This window comes from Macaca mulatta, chromosome 19 (assembly GCF_049350105.2).
Source record: "Macaca mulatta isolate MMU2019108-1 chromosome 19, T2T-MMU8v2.0, whole genome shotgun sequence".
NCBI classification, from domain to species: Eukaryota; Metazoa; Chordata; class Mammalia; order Primates; family Cercopithecidae; genus Macaca; species Macaca mulatta.
In genome coordinates, this window is record NC_133424.1 from 14,018,289 (window position 1) to 14,036,738 (window position 18,450).

Genomic DNA, 18,450 nt, shown 5'->3' on the forward strand with positions numbered 1-18,450 from the left:
GCCATTCTCCTGTCTCAGCCTCCTGAGTAGCTGGGACTACAGGCACCCGCCACCATGCCCAGCTAATTTTTTGTATTTTCAATAGAGATGGGGTTTCACCGTGTTAGCCAGGATGGTCTCGATCTCCTGACCTCGTGATCCGTTGCCCTCAAATCTTTGTCTCAGGATCAGTCTGGGTTCTTTTTTTTTTTTTTTTTTTTTTTTTTGAGACAGAGTCTCGCTCTGTCGCCCAGGCTGGAGTGCAGTGGTGCTATCTCAGCTCACTGCAAGCTCTGCCTGCCGGGTTCATGCCATTCTCCTGCCTCAGCCTCCCGAATAGCTGGGACTACAAGTGACTGTCATCATACCCAGGTAATTTTTTTTTTTTTTTGGTATTTTTAGTAGAGATGGGGTTTCACCGTGTTAGCCAGGATGGTCTCGATCTCCTGACCTTGTGATCCGCCCACCTCAGCCTCCTAAAGTGCTGGGATTACAGGCGTGAGCCACCGCGCCCAGCCCAGTCTGGGTTCTTGATTGCAAAACCAAACACTGACCGGCTATCTTAGGCATAAAACGAATTTTTAGGAAACTCAGATAATCAACAGGGGGCCAGAAGAGGGGATTTGGGAAGTGAGCAGGAACAGCGTAGCCAGCCTGACCTCCTCCTGCAGGTGGCCATGAAAGAATCTGAATCATCATGTTTGGATCACTTGGTCCATTTTCAAATTCCTGGGTAGGAAAACATGTGACTGGTTGAGTTTTTTGTTGGTTTGTTTTTTGAGACAGGGTCTTGCCCTGTTACCCAAGCTGGGCTGGAGTGTAGTAGCACTATTACGGCTCACTGCAGCCTTGATCTCCTGGGCTCAAGCAATCCTCCTGCCTCAGCCTCCTGAGTAGCTGGGACTACAAGTCTGTGCTACCACACCCAGCTAATTAAAAAAAATTTTTAAGAGATAAGGGTCTCACTATGTTGCCCAGTCTGGTCTCAAACTCCTGGGCTTGGCTCAAGCTATCCTCCTGCCTTGGCATCCCAAAGTGCTGGGATCATAGGCATGAGCCACTGCACCTGGCCCTGGTTGTTTAAATCACATGCTCTGACTAACAGGTGATGGGGAGAGAATGAATCCCTTTCACCTTCAACTTATAAGTGAGCGTGGGATTGGAAAGGGAGGTCAGATATTGGGAACCCAACTAATAATAGCAAATGTTCTCTACGGTTAACTAACTGGTCTATGGAACTAGGCCTGGAGAAGTAGTAATAATTATTATCATCATTATAATGATAGTTATTAGTCTTACAACAGCTAATATAATTGAGCACTTACTCTGTGCCAGTTTTTGTTCTAAATGCCTTATATGTATCTCACTGACTTTTACCTTTTGAGGTAAGTGCAGTTATTATTCCCATTCCACAGATGAGGAAGCTGAGGCCCAATGGACTATATCATTTTCTCTTTCTTCAGACTGTCCATGGGCAAATAACATCCATAAACCCAGCCCAGCATGTGTCAGACATTAACTCATTGAACCTTGAAAACAACTCCATAAGGTGGGAGTATTTTGTTGTTATTTTGTTGTTGTTGTTGTTTTGTTTTGTTTGTTTGTTTGAGACAGGGTCTCACTCTGTTGGACTGCAGTGGTGCAAGCACGGCTCACTGCAGCCTCAACCTCCTGGGCTCAAGTGATTCTCCCACCTCAGCCTCCTGAGTAGCTGGGATTACAAGCACACACTATCACACCCAGATAATTTTTGCTTTGTTTTGTTTTTGTAGAGATGGAGTTTCACCATGTTGCCCAGAATGGCCTCGAACTCCCAAGTTTAAGCGATCCACCCACCTCAGCTTCCCAAAGTGTTTGGATTACAAGCGTGAGCCACCATGCCCCATCAAGTCAGGGAATGTTACTACTCTCATTTTCCAGATTAAGAAATGGAAGATTCAGGGAGGTACAGTAACTTGCCCAAGGTCACACAGCTTGGAAACAGTGGAGTCAGGTTGGGAATCTACTCTAACCCCAAAGACCAGGTCTTAACCACTATGCTTCCTTACATGTCTGTGGAGACTGGCTGCCCTCTTTTAGAGATGCCTGCACAAGAAGCAGCTGGGCTGTAAAGCAAAATTTAAAAAATTTTATTTTTTGAGACAGAGTGCCATTCTGTTGGCCAGGTGTGGTGGCTCACGGCTGTAATCCCAGCACTTTGAGAGGCCAAGGCAAGTGAATCACTTGAGGTCAGGAGTTCATCAGCCTGGCCAACATGGTGAAACCCCCTGTCTATTAAAAATGCAAAAATTAGCCAGGCATGGTGGCGTGCGCCTGTGATCCCAGCTACTTAGGAGGTTGAGGTGGGAGTGCTTGAACCTGGGAGGTGGATGCTGCAGTGAGCCAAGATTGCACCATTGTACTCCAGCTTGGGTGACAGAGCAAGACCCTGTCTTGAGGAAAAAAAAACAAGAGTCTTGGTTTGTTGCGAGTCCATTGGCACGATCTTGGCCTCCCGGCTTCAAGCGGCCCACCACGCAGCCATCTCCCTGCCCTGGTGAGAGGAGAGGAGTCATTAGGCATGCAAACTGTAGAGGCAGTGGGACAGATGCCCCTTGGAGGCAGGCTGGTATTTGTCATAGCAATTCGAGAGAACAAGACCTCAGTCGGCCCCCAAACCCGCAGAGAGATGGATGGCAAGGTCTTCTCCAGTCCCACAGGGAAAATGGCCAAGAAGCTCAGTATGGAACAAGGTCACCTGGCCATCTGGCCTTCACTCAGTCCCTCTCCACCCCAGCTGGAGGCAGAGGGAGGGAAGAGAACATTTTAGCACAATACGGTGTGCTGGGAGCTGTCCAGGGTGCTGAAACCTGTAACCCATTAAGCTTCCAACTTTCGCTCCTTGAGTTAGTGCCGAGTAGACCCCAAGGCAAGTACTAAGGTCCAGTGGTTAATTTGAGAGGTGATCCAAGGAATTACAAGTGAGGAATGAGGAAGAGAGAGATTGGTAAAGGGTACACTAGTGAATGAGTTTTATGGTGAACAACTAGGATTCAATTTTACTGAGGAGCCTCTATGATGCTGTATAACATATTTCAAAGTTTTCCCACTGAGCAATGGGGAAGCCGGGGTATTTATACACTGACTCCTTAGCTCACTGGTTGAGGGATGCTACCGAGGTTATTAAGCATCTGGCATAGGGGCTCAGCAAACTGTGTGATGCCAGAGATTGCCCTCCAACGGAGATGTAGAGAGATGGGAGTGTACCAAGAGGAAGCTGCAAGTGAACTTAGAGGTAAGCTGTGTGATGCAAACCCTAGGAGGCAGACACTAGTTTTACTCCCTTTTTCCAGGTGAGAAAACTGAGGTTCAGTGAGTTCAATCCACATTTTCACTGTCACAGAGGGAAGAGCTTCCTCTGACTCTGAAATCCAGGTCTTAACCATGGTGCTAGGCCAATCTCTCATTTCTTGAAATCTTTTCTGCTCCTGTTTTTCCCCAGCCATAGTGGAACCCAAGATCAGGGAGGGGAAGGAAGGATCACCCTGACTTTCCATGCCAGAGAGCTCTATTCAAATTCTCAAGTTTATTTTCATTGGCAAACTTGACCTTAGGGAAATAGCATAGGATTCAAGAAAATGGGTTCTAGATCCAGATCTGCCTTAGTTCAAATCCTGGGTCCACCATGTATGAGACAGATGCTCTGGTCTGAATATTTCAAACCTTCCAAAACTCTTGTTGAAATTTGTTTTATTTATTTTATATTATTATTTATTAACACAGAGTCTCACTCTGTCACCCAGCCTGGAATGCAGTAGTGTGTGTGCATTATAGCTCAAGCAGCCTTGACCTTAAACTTTCCAGTCTCCATAACTGTAAGAAATAAATGGCTTTTTCTTTACAAATTACTCAGTTTCAGGTATTCTGTTATAAGCAACAGAAAACAGACTAAGACAGTAAGTATTTAATGTCTTTGAGCCTCAGGTGCTCCATCTGTAAATGGGGATAATAATAGTATTTATTTAACCTTGAGAGTTGAAATAATTTTATTTCTATTTTTATTTTTAGAGACAATCTTGCTCTGTCACCCAGGCTGGAGTACAGTGGTGTGATCATAGTTCACTGCAGCCTCAAATTCCTGGGCTCAAGCAATCCTCCTGCCTCAGCCTCCTCATTAGCTGGGACTATAGGCATGTACCAACATACCTGGCCAACTTAAAAAATAAACTTTTTACAAAGACAGGATCTTGCTATGCTGCCCAGACTGGTCTCAAACTCCTGGGCTCAAGTGATCCTCCTGACTTGGCCTCCTAAAGTGCTGAGATTATAGGAGGGTGCCTATGTATGTATATAAAATATAGTATGTCGTATTGTAAGCACCTTGTAAGTTTCAGCTTATCAGAGTTGCCACTGTTGTTAATAACAGGCATTACATTCCTAAGGACACTGGGTTGAATATAGCTCTTTGCTGAACTTAACACAGACCCAGTGTTATTCTAGGTTTAGAGACATGTCCTAGAGACAGGCTGAGATCCTGATCCACCCCGTACCAGCTGTGTGACTCCCTTGCGAGCAGCTTAACCTCTCTGAGCCTCAGATTCATCTGTACAAAGGCTAGTGAGGCTAACTGTGATAATGCACATAAAACTCTTAATGTAGTCCCTGGCACATAGTAAGTACTCAATAAATGATAAGAATAACAACCATGGCAGCTAACATCGTTATTATCACTGTCACTGCTGGTGTTGTTAGAAGATGGAAGAAAATAGCTCCTGCTGCTAGGAAGTGATGTGGTTCCTGGTGAAACATCGTCCAGCAAATATCATGACAACCAAATGCTTTGAACAATAAAAAGATCGATGCTCTCTCAATGGTATAACTCACTGAGAATGACAAAAAGCATTTGTGTCACAGTGGGGAATCCTTTTGGTACCAAGGATGACTGATCCATGGAGGGGAGAAATTACTGCAGAGAGACATTAAAATAAAAGGCTGCTGGTATTTATAGGAACTGTTGTTGGTCTCATGAGTTAGAATGCTGGTTGTGTTTTGTTGTTGTTGTTGGAATGCTGTTTACATGTGATGGCAACTCAGAGCAGTTGCATGGGGTAGCGGTGAAGAAAGAAAGGAGGTAAGCAGCAACTACATGTATTTATTCAATTAATCAAAAAGGAGAGAGGACGTGAGAGGTGTATGGTCAAGACACTGACCTCTCTGAGAGACTTGGTTTCCTCAACTATATAATGAAAAGCAAGGGAACTAGGATTATTCTCTGGGAATCCCTTTCTTATTCTCTGAAAAGAGACCACAGGCTAGTCAGGAGGCAAGAGGAAGGAAGAGAGAGCTGGGCTCTACTGGCAGAACCTGAGGGGTGATATTAAACATTTATACCACTCCCATTGCCCACAAAGTCAGGGTTCCTGGCTCCGTGACATGAAGATACCTTCTTATTCTAGAAGATCTCTTGCCACCATCTCTGTGTGACTTTGGACAAACTACTTCACTTCTTTGTGAGTAAAATAGAAGGGATGGACCTGCCAGAGTCCACGGAGCCTTAAAATTCAATGACGTGGCCGGGTGCGGTGGCTCATGCTTGCAATCCCAGCACTTTAGGAGACAGGTGGGTGGATCACTTGAAATCAGGAGTTTGAGACCAGCCTGATCAACATGCAGAAACCCCGTCTCTACTAAAAATACAAAAAATTAGCCGGGCTTGGTGGTGCATGCCTGTAATCCCAGCTGCTCGGAAGGCTGAGGCAGGAGAATCACTTGAACCTGGGAGGCGGAGGTTGCAGCGAGCCAAGATTATGCCATTGCACTCCAGCCTGGACAATAAGAGCAAAACTCCAACTCAAAAAAAAAAAAAAATTCAATGATGCTACAAGACCAAAAACATCTTTCCCTGCTGGTCCCTGTGTAGTTCCATCTTTTCCTTGCCTCTGATCTTCAACAAAATGGCCCAAAGCCTGAGGCAGTATATAGTCCCTTCTAAAAAGGAACCTTCGTTTTCACAGAGTCACAAAATGTCAGAGCTGGCAAAGACCCGAGCTTCTCTGTCTTATATCTCATCTGATGTTCAGGGCATCTGCCACAGAATTCTGGACTATCTGACTATCTCTATCAGTGTGTTGGTCCCATCTTCTAAACAGCTTAGTAAATTTCCCAGGACACTCATCAGAAGTGTTACCCTTTTCCAGCTTAACAACCATTTATTTTACTGAGAATTTATTATGTGCCAGGTACAGTGCTAACCCTGTGAATAAAAAAAAGAAAAAAAAATTGTGCTCACCCCTTCTCTGGTGAGGTTCACAGTCTCTTTTCTTAACATGCATAATTTGTGTTATTTGAGCTCTTCAATATTTACATATATTTGAGAATGACAGTAAAAGAACTATCATCTCAGACATACAGCCAAGCTTCTGAAATCTTCCTCTTACACATTTTCAGTTTCATGATCAGAACACAAATACAATAAAAATATGCCTTACAAAGGTTTGACAAAATTACAAAGTTAGGATTTCTCTGAGGCTCTGAGCTACAAAGAACAAACAGATATCTGGAGTAAGATCTTTTCCACCAAACTTCACCCAAGAAGAAGGCAAACACCTTGGTAGTTCACAAAAAATGAATGATGTTTTAACGCTGTGGTTTGCTTCAGGAATCTGAGAGGACAACAGGTTAATCAGAAAGTACTCATTAGGCTGAGCACGGTGGCTCACACCTGTAATCCCAGCGCTCTGGGAGGCCAAGGTGGGCAGATCACCTGAGGTCCAGAGTTTGAGACCAGTCTGGCCAATATAGTGAAACCCCATCTCTACTAAAAATACAAAAATTAGCCGGGCATGGCAGCATGTGCCTGTAATCCCAGCTCTCGGGAGGCTGAGGCAAGAGAACTGCTGGAACCCAGGAGGCAGGGGCTGCAGTGAACCGAGATACCACCACTACACTCTGTCTCAAACAAAAAAAAAAAAAAAAGAAATTACTCATTGTGCTCATTAAAGTCATCACTGTCTCAATGTCAAATTAGTATATTTGAGTCCCCTCCTCTCTGAAACACATAATTAAGTGTCTACTGTGTTCCTTCACCATTGACATTGGCAGAAGGCTAGGTCTGCAGGATGTTTGTGTGTGTGTGTGTATTTTTTATTTCTTTTTCCTTTTTTCTTTTTTGAGAGAGTCTCACTCTGTCGTCCAGGATGGAGTGCAGTGTCACCATCTCAGCTCACTGCAACCTCTGCCTCCTGGATTCAAGTGATTCTGCTGCCTCAGCCTCCCGAATAACTAGAATTACCAATGCACACCACACCACCATGCCAGGCTAATTTTTTTTTTTTTTTGTATTTTTAGTAGAGATGGGGTTTCACCATGTTGGCCAGGCTTGTCTCGAACTCCTGACCTCAAGCAATCTGCCCACCTCTGCCTCCCAAAGTGCTGGGATTACAGGCATGAGCCACAGCGCCCAGCCTAAATTTTTTTTTTCTTTTAGACAAAATCTCACTTTGTTGCCCAGACTGGCCTTAAACCCCTAGGCTCAGGGAATCCTCCCACCTCAGCTTCCAAAAGCTGGAATTCCAGGTGCTTGCCACTGCACCCAGCTCATGCAGAACGTTTTACTTTCCCCTCCCTGTTCCTAGTTTACAACGCAACAGGACACTAAACAGCACCTTGGAATTTGGAGTAATAAAATTTAAGCAATGCGCCTGATTTGAATGAGACAGAACCACCAGACAAGAAGGATAATTGACTACCAGAGAAATAAGAGCAAGAAAAGCAAGTGAAAGAAATGCATGATGAATACAAAAAGAACGGAGAAGGGGATGCGAAAGGAACCCAACCTAGAAGAGAAGCTCTTCATGATAGGGTCAGGATTCCCTGAGAATCTAATTAAAACTACAGACCAGATTGGCCGGGCGCGGTGGCTCAAGCCTGTAATCCCAACACTTTGGGAGGCCGAGATGGGCGGATCATGAGGTCAGGAGATCGAGACCATCCTGGCTAACACAGTGAAACCCCGTCTCTACTAAAAAATACAAAAAACTAGCCGGGCGAAGTGGCGGGTGCCTGTAGTCCCAGCTACTCGGGAGGCTGAGGCAGGAGAATGGCATAAACCCGGGAGGCAGAGCTTGCAGTGAGCTGAGATCCGGCCGCTGCACTCCAGCCTGGGCGACAGAGCGAGACTCCATCTCAAAAAAAACAAACAAACTACAGACCAGAAAAAAATATACATATACACAACTTTTTTCTTGCATAAAATTTCAGCAGATTCATTCATCCCAACGATGAGCTCTCACCCTTAGGATCTATCTGTTCTAGATGAAGAATTTCTCGTGTAGAGGAATGAATCTAGAATCTCCTTCATCAGATGACAAGAAAGTTGAAGAAAGGCCACCTTGTTGTAAGCAGGTGGATACGAACACTTACAAGTGACAAAGTGACCTATTGAATGACTGCCTTCAGTTTAATGATCACTTATTCAGACCCACTAGGTACCTGTATTAGGGTTCTTTAGTGGGACAAAACTAATAGGATAGATGTATATACGAAAGGGAGCTTATTAAGGAGCACTGACTCACACAATCACAAGGTAAAGTCCCACAATAGCCCATCTGCAGGCTGAAGAGCAAGGAAGCCAGTGGTGAATCCGTCCGAGTCCTCAAATCTCAAAGTAGGAAGCTGACAGTGCAGCCTTCAGTCTGTGGCCAAAGGCACGAGAGCTCCTGGCTAACCGCTGGTGTAAGTCCATGAGTCCAAAAGCTAAAGAACTTGGAGTCTGATTTTAGAGGGCAGGAAGCATCCAGCACAGGACAAAGATGAAGGCCAGAAGACTCAGCAAGTCTGCTCTTTCCAACTTCTTCTGCCTGCTTTTATTCTGGCTGCACTGGCAGCTCATTAGATGGTGCCCACACAGATTGAGGGTGGGTCTGCCTCTCCCAGTCCACTGACTCAAATGTTAATCTCCTTGGGCAACACCCTCACAGACACATCCAGGAACAATACTTTGCATCCTTCGAGCTGATAAAGTTGACACTCAATATTAACCATCACACCACTCAGTAGTATATGAGTTTCCCTAAGTATTTCCATAACCACGTTATTATGAAAAACAAAAAACAGGGTTGCAAAAGCCCATCAATGATAGACTGGATAAAGAAAATATGGTACATATACACCGTGGAATACTATGCAGCCATAAAAAAGAACAAGATCATGCCCTTTGCAGGGACATGGATGGAGCTGGAGGTCATTATCCTTAGCAAACTAATGCAGGAACAGAAAACCAAATATTGCGTGTTCTAAGTGGGAGCTAAATGATGGTAACACACGGACACACAGAGGCGAACAACACGCACTGGGGCCTTTTGGAGGGTGGGAGGAGAGATAGGATCAAGAAAAATAACTAATGGGTACTAGGCTTAATACCTGGGTGATGAAATAACCCGTACAACAAACCCCCATGATACAAGTTTACCCATGTAACAGATCTGCACTTGTACCCCTAAACTTAAAATAAAAGTAAAACAAAAAAAAACACCACACAGGGATTTTTAAGGGATTTTTTTAAGGCTCCTTCCTGTCAGCAAGGTCAAGCCAGCCCCAGCCAGCAGAAGCCAGCCCCCAGGGAGCCTGAATTGGCGCAACCACTTTGCAGAGTAATTTGGCAATACCTACTGGGGCTGAGGATGCACACAGTATACAACTCAGCAGTTCCACTCCTGGGTGTGTACCCTAGAGAAACTCACTCGGGAGAAAGCAGGGACACTTTGCTCCAAAATTGCCCAAAGCTGGAAACAATCCAAATAAATAAATACAACGGCAGCATACTCCTACCACAGAATACTACGCAGTCGTGAAAATGGATGCATGAAAACTATTCTCGTTAATCAGATTTATCTCATGTCAAACACAAAAGTCAGGTTAGAGAAATGTGAAGTTTGAAAAACAGTACCATGTATTTCTTTTTTTTTCTTTCTTTTCTTTTTTAAATTTTTATTTCTTTATTTTTTGAGACAAGGTCTCACTCTGTCACCCAGGCTGGAGTGTAGTGGTGCAATCACAGCTCACTGCAGCCTTGACCTCCTGGGCTCAGGTGATCCTCCCACCTCAGCCTTCTGAGTAGCTGGGACTACAGGCATGCATCATCATGCATGCTTGTTTTTGCATTTTTTGTATACATGGGGTTTCACCATGTTGCCCAGGCTGGTCTTAAACTCCTGGACTCAAGCAGTCTTCCCGCCTTGGCCTCTCAAAGTGCTAGGATTACAAGTGTGAGCCACCACACCTGGCCTTTATTTCAAACAAAAACAAAACATTATTTTTTAGGGACAGAGTCTTGCTCTGTTGCCCAAGCTGGAATGCAGTCATAGCTCACTACAATGACAACCTTCTGGGCTCAAGTGATCCTCCCACCTTGGCCTCCTGAGTAGCTGGGACTACAGGAGCACACCACCATGGCCAGCTGATTATCTTATTACATTTTATTTCATTTTGTAGAGACGGGGTTTCACTACATTAGCCAGGCTGGTCTCAAACTTCTGGCCTCAAGTAATCCTTCCATCTTTGCCTCCAAAATTGCTAGGATTACAGGTGTGAGCCACCATTCCCAGCCCACATATTTCTTATCTACGTATGTAGTCAAAGTGTAAACTGTTCTCACTCTGATGCTATTTAAAAAACATTTTTAAGTGTAAAAATAGGTAGCATCTATTTCTTATATACTTAGGCAGCCAAAGTGTAAATACATAAATGGAAATAATAAACATAAAATTCAGGAAAGTGCCCCAGATGGGGGAGAGAAAGGAATGGGTCTAGGGAGGGAGAAAACAGGGATTAGAAAGGTTAGAAAGGTTTTGTTTTGCTGGGTACAGTGGCTTATGCCTGTAATCCCAGCATTTTGGGAGGCTGAGCCAGGTGGATCACTTGAGGTCAGGAGTTCGAGACCAGCCTGGCCAACATGGTGTAAACCCGTCTCTACTAAAAATACAAAAATTAGCTAGGTGTTGTGGTACACGCCTGTAATTCAAGCTACTTGGGAGGCTGAGGCAGGAGAATCACTTGAACCTGGGAGGCAGAGGCTGCAGTGAGCCGAGATCGTACCACTGCACTCCAGCCTGGGAGACAGAGGGAGACTCTGTCAAAAAAAAAAAAAAAAAAAAAGAGAGAAAGGTTTTGTTTTGATGGCAGGTTACTCCATTACTTCTCTATCCTCAGTTCTCCCTATTCTTCTGGTCACCTTCTCTAGCCACATGAGCCTTCTTACTGTTGACCAAACACATCAGATACAGTCCAGCCTCAGAGCCTTTGCACTGGCTGTTCCCTTTGCCTGACACTCTGTTCCAGCTCTCCTCATGGCTCACTCACTCACCTCCCCTTAGGTTTTCATTCAGATGTCACATTCCCAGTGAAGCCTTCCCTGGCTTCCAGCACCCCTCACCCCTGCCTGCCACACATCCCATCCCTCCCCTGCTTTATTTTTCCTCTGTACCCCTCACCGCCATCTGACACACTTGATTCATCCATCAATTGTGTCCATCCCCATCAGTAGACTCGCAGCTCCATGAGAACAGGGGATTTTTCTATTTCGTTTACTGCTGTGTCCCAGAGCCTAGAACAGGACCTGGCACATAGAAGTGTTCAATAAATAGTCATTGAATAAATGAATGTATACACAGGTGTTTGCTCTATTATTCTGTACTTATTTTTGCATGGGATCTTGCTAGCTTGCCCAAGCTGGTCTCAAACTAGTTAGGCTCAAGCAATCCTCCCTCTTCAGCCTCCTGAGTAATTGGGGCTATAGGCATGTGCCGTTGTACCCAGCTTTACACATTTTTAATTTTTATTTTGTGGAGATGCAGTCTTGCTACGTTGCCCAGGCTGGTCTCAAACTCCTGGGCTCAAGCAATCCTGCCACCTTGGCCTCCCAATGTGCTGGGATGCAGGCATGAGCCACCCTGCCCAGGTTTACATTTTGTAAACAACAAAAAAGTTAGCCACTAGGCTGTTTCCAGGTGAGCTTCCTAGTAGGGTAAGAGAAAAGTGCCCAGCACCATAATATGTCCTTGGAACCCATCAAGGTCCCAAGTCATTGAACTGTGAGCACAACCAACAAAGATCCCTCTGTGACCACCAAGCCCATGAGAGCTAGCCCAGAGTCCTTACAACAGACCACTGACATCTGAAGGCCTCTACAGAAACAGCCCAATAGGCCACAGTTCCTTCTGTGAGAGGCAACATTGCTCTGAAACAAATCTGCATTCTGAGAGTCCAGCCAGCACAGCGTGGGTGCTGCAACCCATCACATCCACCAAGAGAGACAGAACATGGAGCAGCAACAAAACATGGAGAGCTACGATCCTGTAAATGATTACTATGAAAAAGGTGTCCCAGTGAAGAAGGATCTTAGAATAGAAGAGCCCAGACTTAGCTCAGAGGAGAGCAGAGAGTGGGAAGTGGAGGAACCAGCCACTGGTAACAGATAGTAAAGTCCCTACTGGAATCTAATAAAAGTCTTTAAGGTCCCTGACAGACTAGTGGGTAATTCTCCAAATCCATTTCCCTTTTCTTCTAAGCACAATCTGATACTTCCCAGCTTCCCTTGCAGTGATGTGTGGTCATGTGACCCAGTTCGAGCCAACAGGATATGAATGAAACAGGTATGGGTCACACCCCTTCCAAACTCATAAACCTTCCCAAGTATCACCTTCTATGCTCATTTCTCCTTCCTGGTTTGATACAGACAAGCATGGAGTTATTGGATGCTGTGGGCTGACAATGAAGATCCACAATACGGCAAGGGTTAGGGTCCGTCAGTCATTGGAGCAGATGAACTTGCCAACTAGGAACAATTATTTTGGACTTTTTTTTTGAGATGGGGTCTTGCTCTGTTGCCCAGGCTAGAGTGTGGTGGTATGATCATAGCTCACTGCTCCCTCCAACTCCTGGGCTCAAGCAATTCTCCCAGGCATGTACCACCATGCCTGGCTAATTTTTTTTTTATTTTATGTTTTAGTGACGGTGGGGGGGGGTCTCACTATGTTGCCCAGGCTGGTCTTGAACTCCTGAGCTCAAGTGATCCTCCCATCTCAGCCTCCCAAAGTGCTGAGATTACAGTCATGCACCACCACACCCAGCTCACTTTTGAATTTTCTATGAGTGACAAATAAACTTCTGCTGTGTTAAGTCATTATTTTTTGTTATACCAGCAAGTGCTACCTCATACAGGGTGCTTCAAGGAAAGCATACACACATTTCAACCACGGTTCATCATATATGGATCTGAAAACTCCTTGAAGACAGTGACTGCACCTTATTTAGCTTGCTTTTCTCCTTTGTCATAATCACAATCCCTTGCACCCAGACATTCTCAAAACACATTCACCAAGTTGAAATAAAAGCAAGATATCCTCAAGCCAATCAAGAGATCCATGCACGTACAACACTTAAAACCTTGAGTTCTGGAATGCATAATCTTCTGTTCATATCCCAGTTTCATCACTTACTTGCTTGGTGGCCTTAAGCAAGTTACGCTCTGAGTTTCCGATTCCTCAGTGGTCAGATGGGAATATTAATATTTCCTAATTCAGTGGGTTGTTGCAAGGATTAAATTAGAGAATGCGCATAAAGCACTCTGGAAGCAGCCAACGATAATGAGCTATTATTTTAATTGTAACAGAAAGCATCTGCTGTAATATACAGCTGAGATATGGATGTGGGGTGTTGGCAGAAAGGAGGCAGGTGCATAATGAGGGGAGGGAGAACACAAGGGCTCAGCCTTCCTGAGCCCGGCGCAAACCACACCAACCAAAAGCCTCGTAATCCTTCAGCTAGTTAAATCCAAAGAGTATAGCACGTGCCACTTACCCCGTTAGCACCACCACAAAGTCCATGACGTTCCAGCCATTCCTCAAGTAGGAGCCTTTGTGGAAGGCAAACCCAAGGGCAATGATTTTAATTCCAGCCTCGAAACAAAAAATTCCAATGAAGTATGGTTCTGTGTCATCCTGGAAGGGAGAGAACGCAAGTTCAGCGTCTTGGGCTGGGCAGATGTTGGCAAGACCAGGGAACCAGCCCATCTAGAAATCAGTATCCACCACCGTCTCACTTCCCTCGACCCTCCTGCACTCACCACCCCTCACTGCCTCTTGCAGAGTTCTCTTGTCCAAAGCCTTTTGCAAGCAAAGCCAATGCTCAGAGAAGGCAACTTCCTCCTTCATTCCTTTTGGGCCAACGTCACATATCACTTGGCCAAACAGAATTGCTTGTTTGCACCTGCTTTATTCAATACGACAGTCACAGGCCACATGTGGCTATTTCAATTAAAATTAATTTAAATGCAATAAAATTAAAAAACGCAGTTCTGCAGTCACACTGGCTACATTTCAAGTGACGATCCTACTGGACAGGGCAGATGGAGATCATTTCTGTGACTGCAGAAAGTTCTAATGGAAAGCATTGGTTTAGAGGATTTACTTGTCACACGCAGCGTTCAAGGCATTTGAGGCTGGAGCTTGTGCATTGACCTCACTCCTAAATCTGACTCCTTAGGATGGTTCTCAGCTGGTAGATTGTTAAAGGTTTGGAATAGGAGTTCTGTACTGGCTGATAAGTGGCCAGTATCCTCACCTCCAGTTCCTCTGCAGAACCTCCAGCTGCTTCTGGCTTCCAGCTGATAATCTATCATATTTGAAATTAAGCTATAAGCTCTTCTCCATCAGAGCCCCTATGTGAACGTCTTCCCATCTGTTACAACAATGTTTCTCAAGCTTCAATCATTTCATTCTGCCTGAATGATTTTTTTTCCACATCAGCTTGCCACTGGTACGTCTATTTGCTTACCAGTCTTTCAACGGACTCTTTTTATTTAGCATTATTTTAAGTGAAAATGCAAAGGTCTAGACATCATAGGTTTGCTAGGCTAGTTATAGTTTTTAGAAGACTGTGACCTTGTGAAATGTATGTTGGGTCTTTGACATTGTTTCCTGGCGTACAACTCCTAAAATCCTTGGGATCTCCAAAGGGATGTTTTTTTTGTAGGCTAAGGACTGACTGACGGCTGGCAGCTTCTAGGTAGCTTCAGGATGGGGGCTGGTCACCAGGAAAACCAAGGCATGATTAGAGGGTTGGATTTAAATCATTCATTGGTGATCAAGTTGATTTTCAGCTCCTCTGCCCTTCCAGAGGTTGGGGGGTGGGGCTGAAAGTCCTAACCCTCGAATCATGCCTTGGTCTTCATGCCAGTTCCCCTCCTGAAGCTACCTGGAAACTGCCAGCCACACCCTTCTCCTGTATCTCACCCTATGCATCGCTTCATCTATATCCTTTGTAATATTCTTTTTTCTTTCTTTCTTTCTTTTTTTTTCCCCGAGTCACAGTTTCACTCCTGTTGCCCAGACTGGAGTGCGATGATGTGATCTTGGCTCACTGTAACCTCCGCCTCCCACGTTCAAGCGATTCTCCTGCCTCAGCCTCCCAAGTAGCTGGGATGACAGGTGTGCGCCACCATATCCAGCTAATTTTGCATTTTTCTTTTTAAGTAGAGACGGGCTCTTACCATGTTGGTCAGGCTGGTCTCGAACTCCTGACCTCAAGTGATCTACCTGTCTTGGCCTCCCAAAGTACTGGATTACAGGCGTGAGCTACCGTGCCTGGTCAAGACATAATTATTAACATTAACAATGTTCATTTGAGTATACTGCCTGAAATTATGTCATATGCCAAAGTAGGCAGTTTGAGACCAGCCTAAGCAACCTAGTGAGACCCCCATCTCTACAAAAAAGACAAAAATAAGAAAATTAGCTGGGCATGGTGGCACCTGTAGTCCCTGCTACTCAGAAGGCTGCAGTGGGAGGATGGCCCAGGAGGTGGAGGCTGCAGTGAGCTATGATTAAACCACTGCACTCCAGCCTGGGTGACAGAGCGAGATTCTGTTTCAAGAAAAAAAAAAAAAAAGAAATTTAGGTTTCCCATGATCTGGCTCTGGGCTCCAGGACTGTGAGCCTCCTGTGTGCCCTGCTCCACTCCCCCAAAAATCAAAGTCCTGCTAAAGCCAAGGAGAAGCCCCCGAGAAAAGACACCACTCACCAGCCGTTCAGACATCGGGGTCTTGTCATCATCAGGCAGATGCTGCTCCAGTGCGAGGACGATGCAATTCGCTATGATGGTGGCTAAAATCATATATTCAAAGGGAGTATTGGGGAATTAAGGAAAAATCTTGTTTAAAGAAAAGAAGGGTGTTTGGAGGGGCACCCACGCCCAGTGACCCCAATAGAAAGATCTCAAGCCCTCCAGATCCTCCCAACTCATCAGTACAGGTGGAATTATTCTTTCTCCTCTCTGGAGTAGATCCCTGCAGATCTCAAACCCAGAGCAGGTGAGTTCTAAAGGGAAATGTGGATATTCACCTTCTATCTCACCAGCAATATTCATTGAACACATATTCATTCAGTACCTGCTGCGTGCCAGACTCTGTTCTGGGCTAGGGACACAGCTGAGAGCAAAGCAGACAAGAGGAGAAGCTTCCTCCTGCTTCCTAGAGGAGGAGCAAATAATTGAGATAACTACATCATGTATACTACGTTATACAGTCAACTGCATGTACCATGTTATATAGTACATCATATATTCTGTGTTATGTAGTAAGATGGTGAAGGCTATAGACAGTGGAAAGGGTCAGGGCTGCAATTTCAAATATAGTGGCAGAGCCCAGCATGATGGCCGGCACCTGTGGTCCCAGCTACTTGGGAGGCTGAAGCGAGAGAATCGCTTCAGCCGAGGAGGTGGAGGCTGCAGCGAGCAATGACTGTACTGCTGCACACCAGCCTGGGTGGCAGAAGGAGGCTCTGTCTCAAAAAAAAAAAAAAAAAAAAAAGATAAATTAAAAATAGACAAATATAGGCCGAGGTGGGTGGATCACTTGAGATCAGGACTTCAAGACCAGCCTGGCCAACATGGTGAAACCCTGTCTCTACCAAAAATACAAAAATTAGCCAGGCGTGGTGGCACACACCTGTAGTCCCAGCTACTTGGGAGGCCGGGGCAGGAGAATCGCTTGAACATGGGAGGTGGAGGTTGCAGTGAGCCGAGATCAAGCCACTGCAGTCCAGCCTGGGCAACAGAGCAAGACTCCATCTCAAAAATAAATAAAATAATAAATAAGTAAATAAATAAATAAATAAATAAAACATTGTGATCAGATTTGACACCTAACGCATGAGCCACATAAGAAAAAACAGATACACTGGGCTTCATCAAAATTTAAACCTTTTGTGCATCAGAGGACACTATCAAGAAAGTTAAAAGACAAGTAACAGAATGGGAGAAGCTATTTGCAAATCATGTATCTGATAAGGGTCTAGTACCAGGAATATATAAAGAACATTTACAACAACAACAACAAGATAACCCAACTGAAAAATGGACAGGAGGCTGGAATAGATATTTCTCCAAAGAAGACAGTCAAATGGCCAATAAGTACATGAAGGTATTAGTGATCAGGGAAGTGCAAATCAAACCCCAATGGGATACAGCTTCACACCCACAAGGATAGCTAAAATTAAAAACAAACAGAAAACAAGTGTTGGTGAAGATGTGAAGAAATTGAAACCCTCGTGCTGGTGGGAATATAAAATGGTGTAGCTGGCCAGATGCTGTGGCTCACGCCTGTAATCCCAGCACTTTGGGAGGCTGAGGTAGGAGGATTACTTGAGCACAGGAGTCTGAGACCAGCCTAGGCAATAAAGTGAGACTCTATCTCTACAAAAAATATAAAACATTAGCCGGGCATGGTGACAGGCCTGTAGTGCCAGCTACTTGGGAGGCTGAGGAGAGAGGATTGCTTGAGCCCCAGGAGGTTGAGGCTGCAGTGAACCGTGACTGCACCACTGCACTCCAGCCTGGGCAATGGGAGTGAGTTCCTGTCTCAAAACAACAACAACAACAACAACAACAAAACAACATCAGTGCAACTGCCATAGAAAACCAGTTGTTGATTCCTCAAAACGTTAAACACAGAGTTACCATGTGACACAGTAACTCCATTCCAAGGTATAAACAGGAAAGGATGGTAAGACAGGTACTCCAACAAACACTCATACACAAATGTTCACAGCAGCACTATTCACAATAGCCGAAAGACGGAAACAACCTAAATTTCATCAATGGATGAATGGATAAACAAATGTGGTCTACCCATAGAAGTGAAGAGTATTCAGCCAGAAAAAGGAATGAAGTAGGCCGGGCATGGTGGCTCACACCTGTAATCCCAGTACTTTGGGAGGCCAAGGCAGGCGGATCACCTGAGGTTCTTAGTTCAAGACCAGCCTGACCAACATGGGGGAACCCCGTCTCTACTGAAAAAAATACAAAATTAGCTGAGCGTGGTGGCGCATGCCTGTAATCCTAGCTACTCAGCAGGCTGAGGCAGGAGGATCGCTTGAACTCGGGAGGCGGAGGTTGTGGTGAGCCGAGATTGTGCCATTGCATTCCAGCCTGGACAAC

The 18,450-nt window shown here is 45.0% G+C and overlaps 1 protein-coding gene and 2 long non-coding RNA genes across 5 annotated transcripts in view; 1 reads left to right on the top strand and 2 right to left on the bottom strand.

The window, feature by feature from the left end:
• The window catches only part of CACNA1A (calcium voltage-gated channel subunit alpha1 A), a 307,938-nt gene that overhangs the window by 240,519 nt on the left and 48,969 nt on the right, over positions 1-18,450 (bottom strand). For all 3 annotated transcript variants that reach the window (XM_028839313.2, XM_077977500.1, XM_077977501.1), the window contains exons 2-3: positions 16,036-16,141; positions 13,816-13,955 (exon numbers count right to left, since the gene is read on the bottom strand). In XM_028839313.2, coding sequence (XP_028695146.2) covers positions 13,816-13,955; positions 16,036-16,141 — 246 coding nt within the window. The remainder of the gene's footprint in view (positions 1-13,815; positions 13,956-16,035; positions 16,142-18,450) is intronic.
• Positions 177-1,647, top strand: LOC144336746 (uncharacterized). The gene is made up of 2 exons (XR_013409070.1): positions 177-477; positions 1,030-1,647. It is a non-coding gene; the product is annotated as an uncharacterized LOC144336746 (long non-coding RNA).
• LOC144336715 (uncharacterized) lies at positions 178-11,915 on the bottom strand. The gene is made up of 3 exons (XR_013409038.1): positions 11,053-11,915; positions 6,904-7,183; positions 178-820 (listed from the first exon to the last, which is right to left on the bottom strand). It is a non-coding gene; the product is annotated as an uncharacterized LOC144336715 (long non-coding RNA).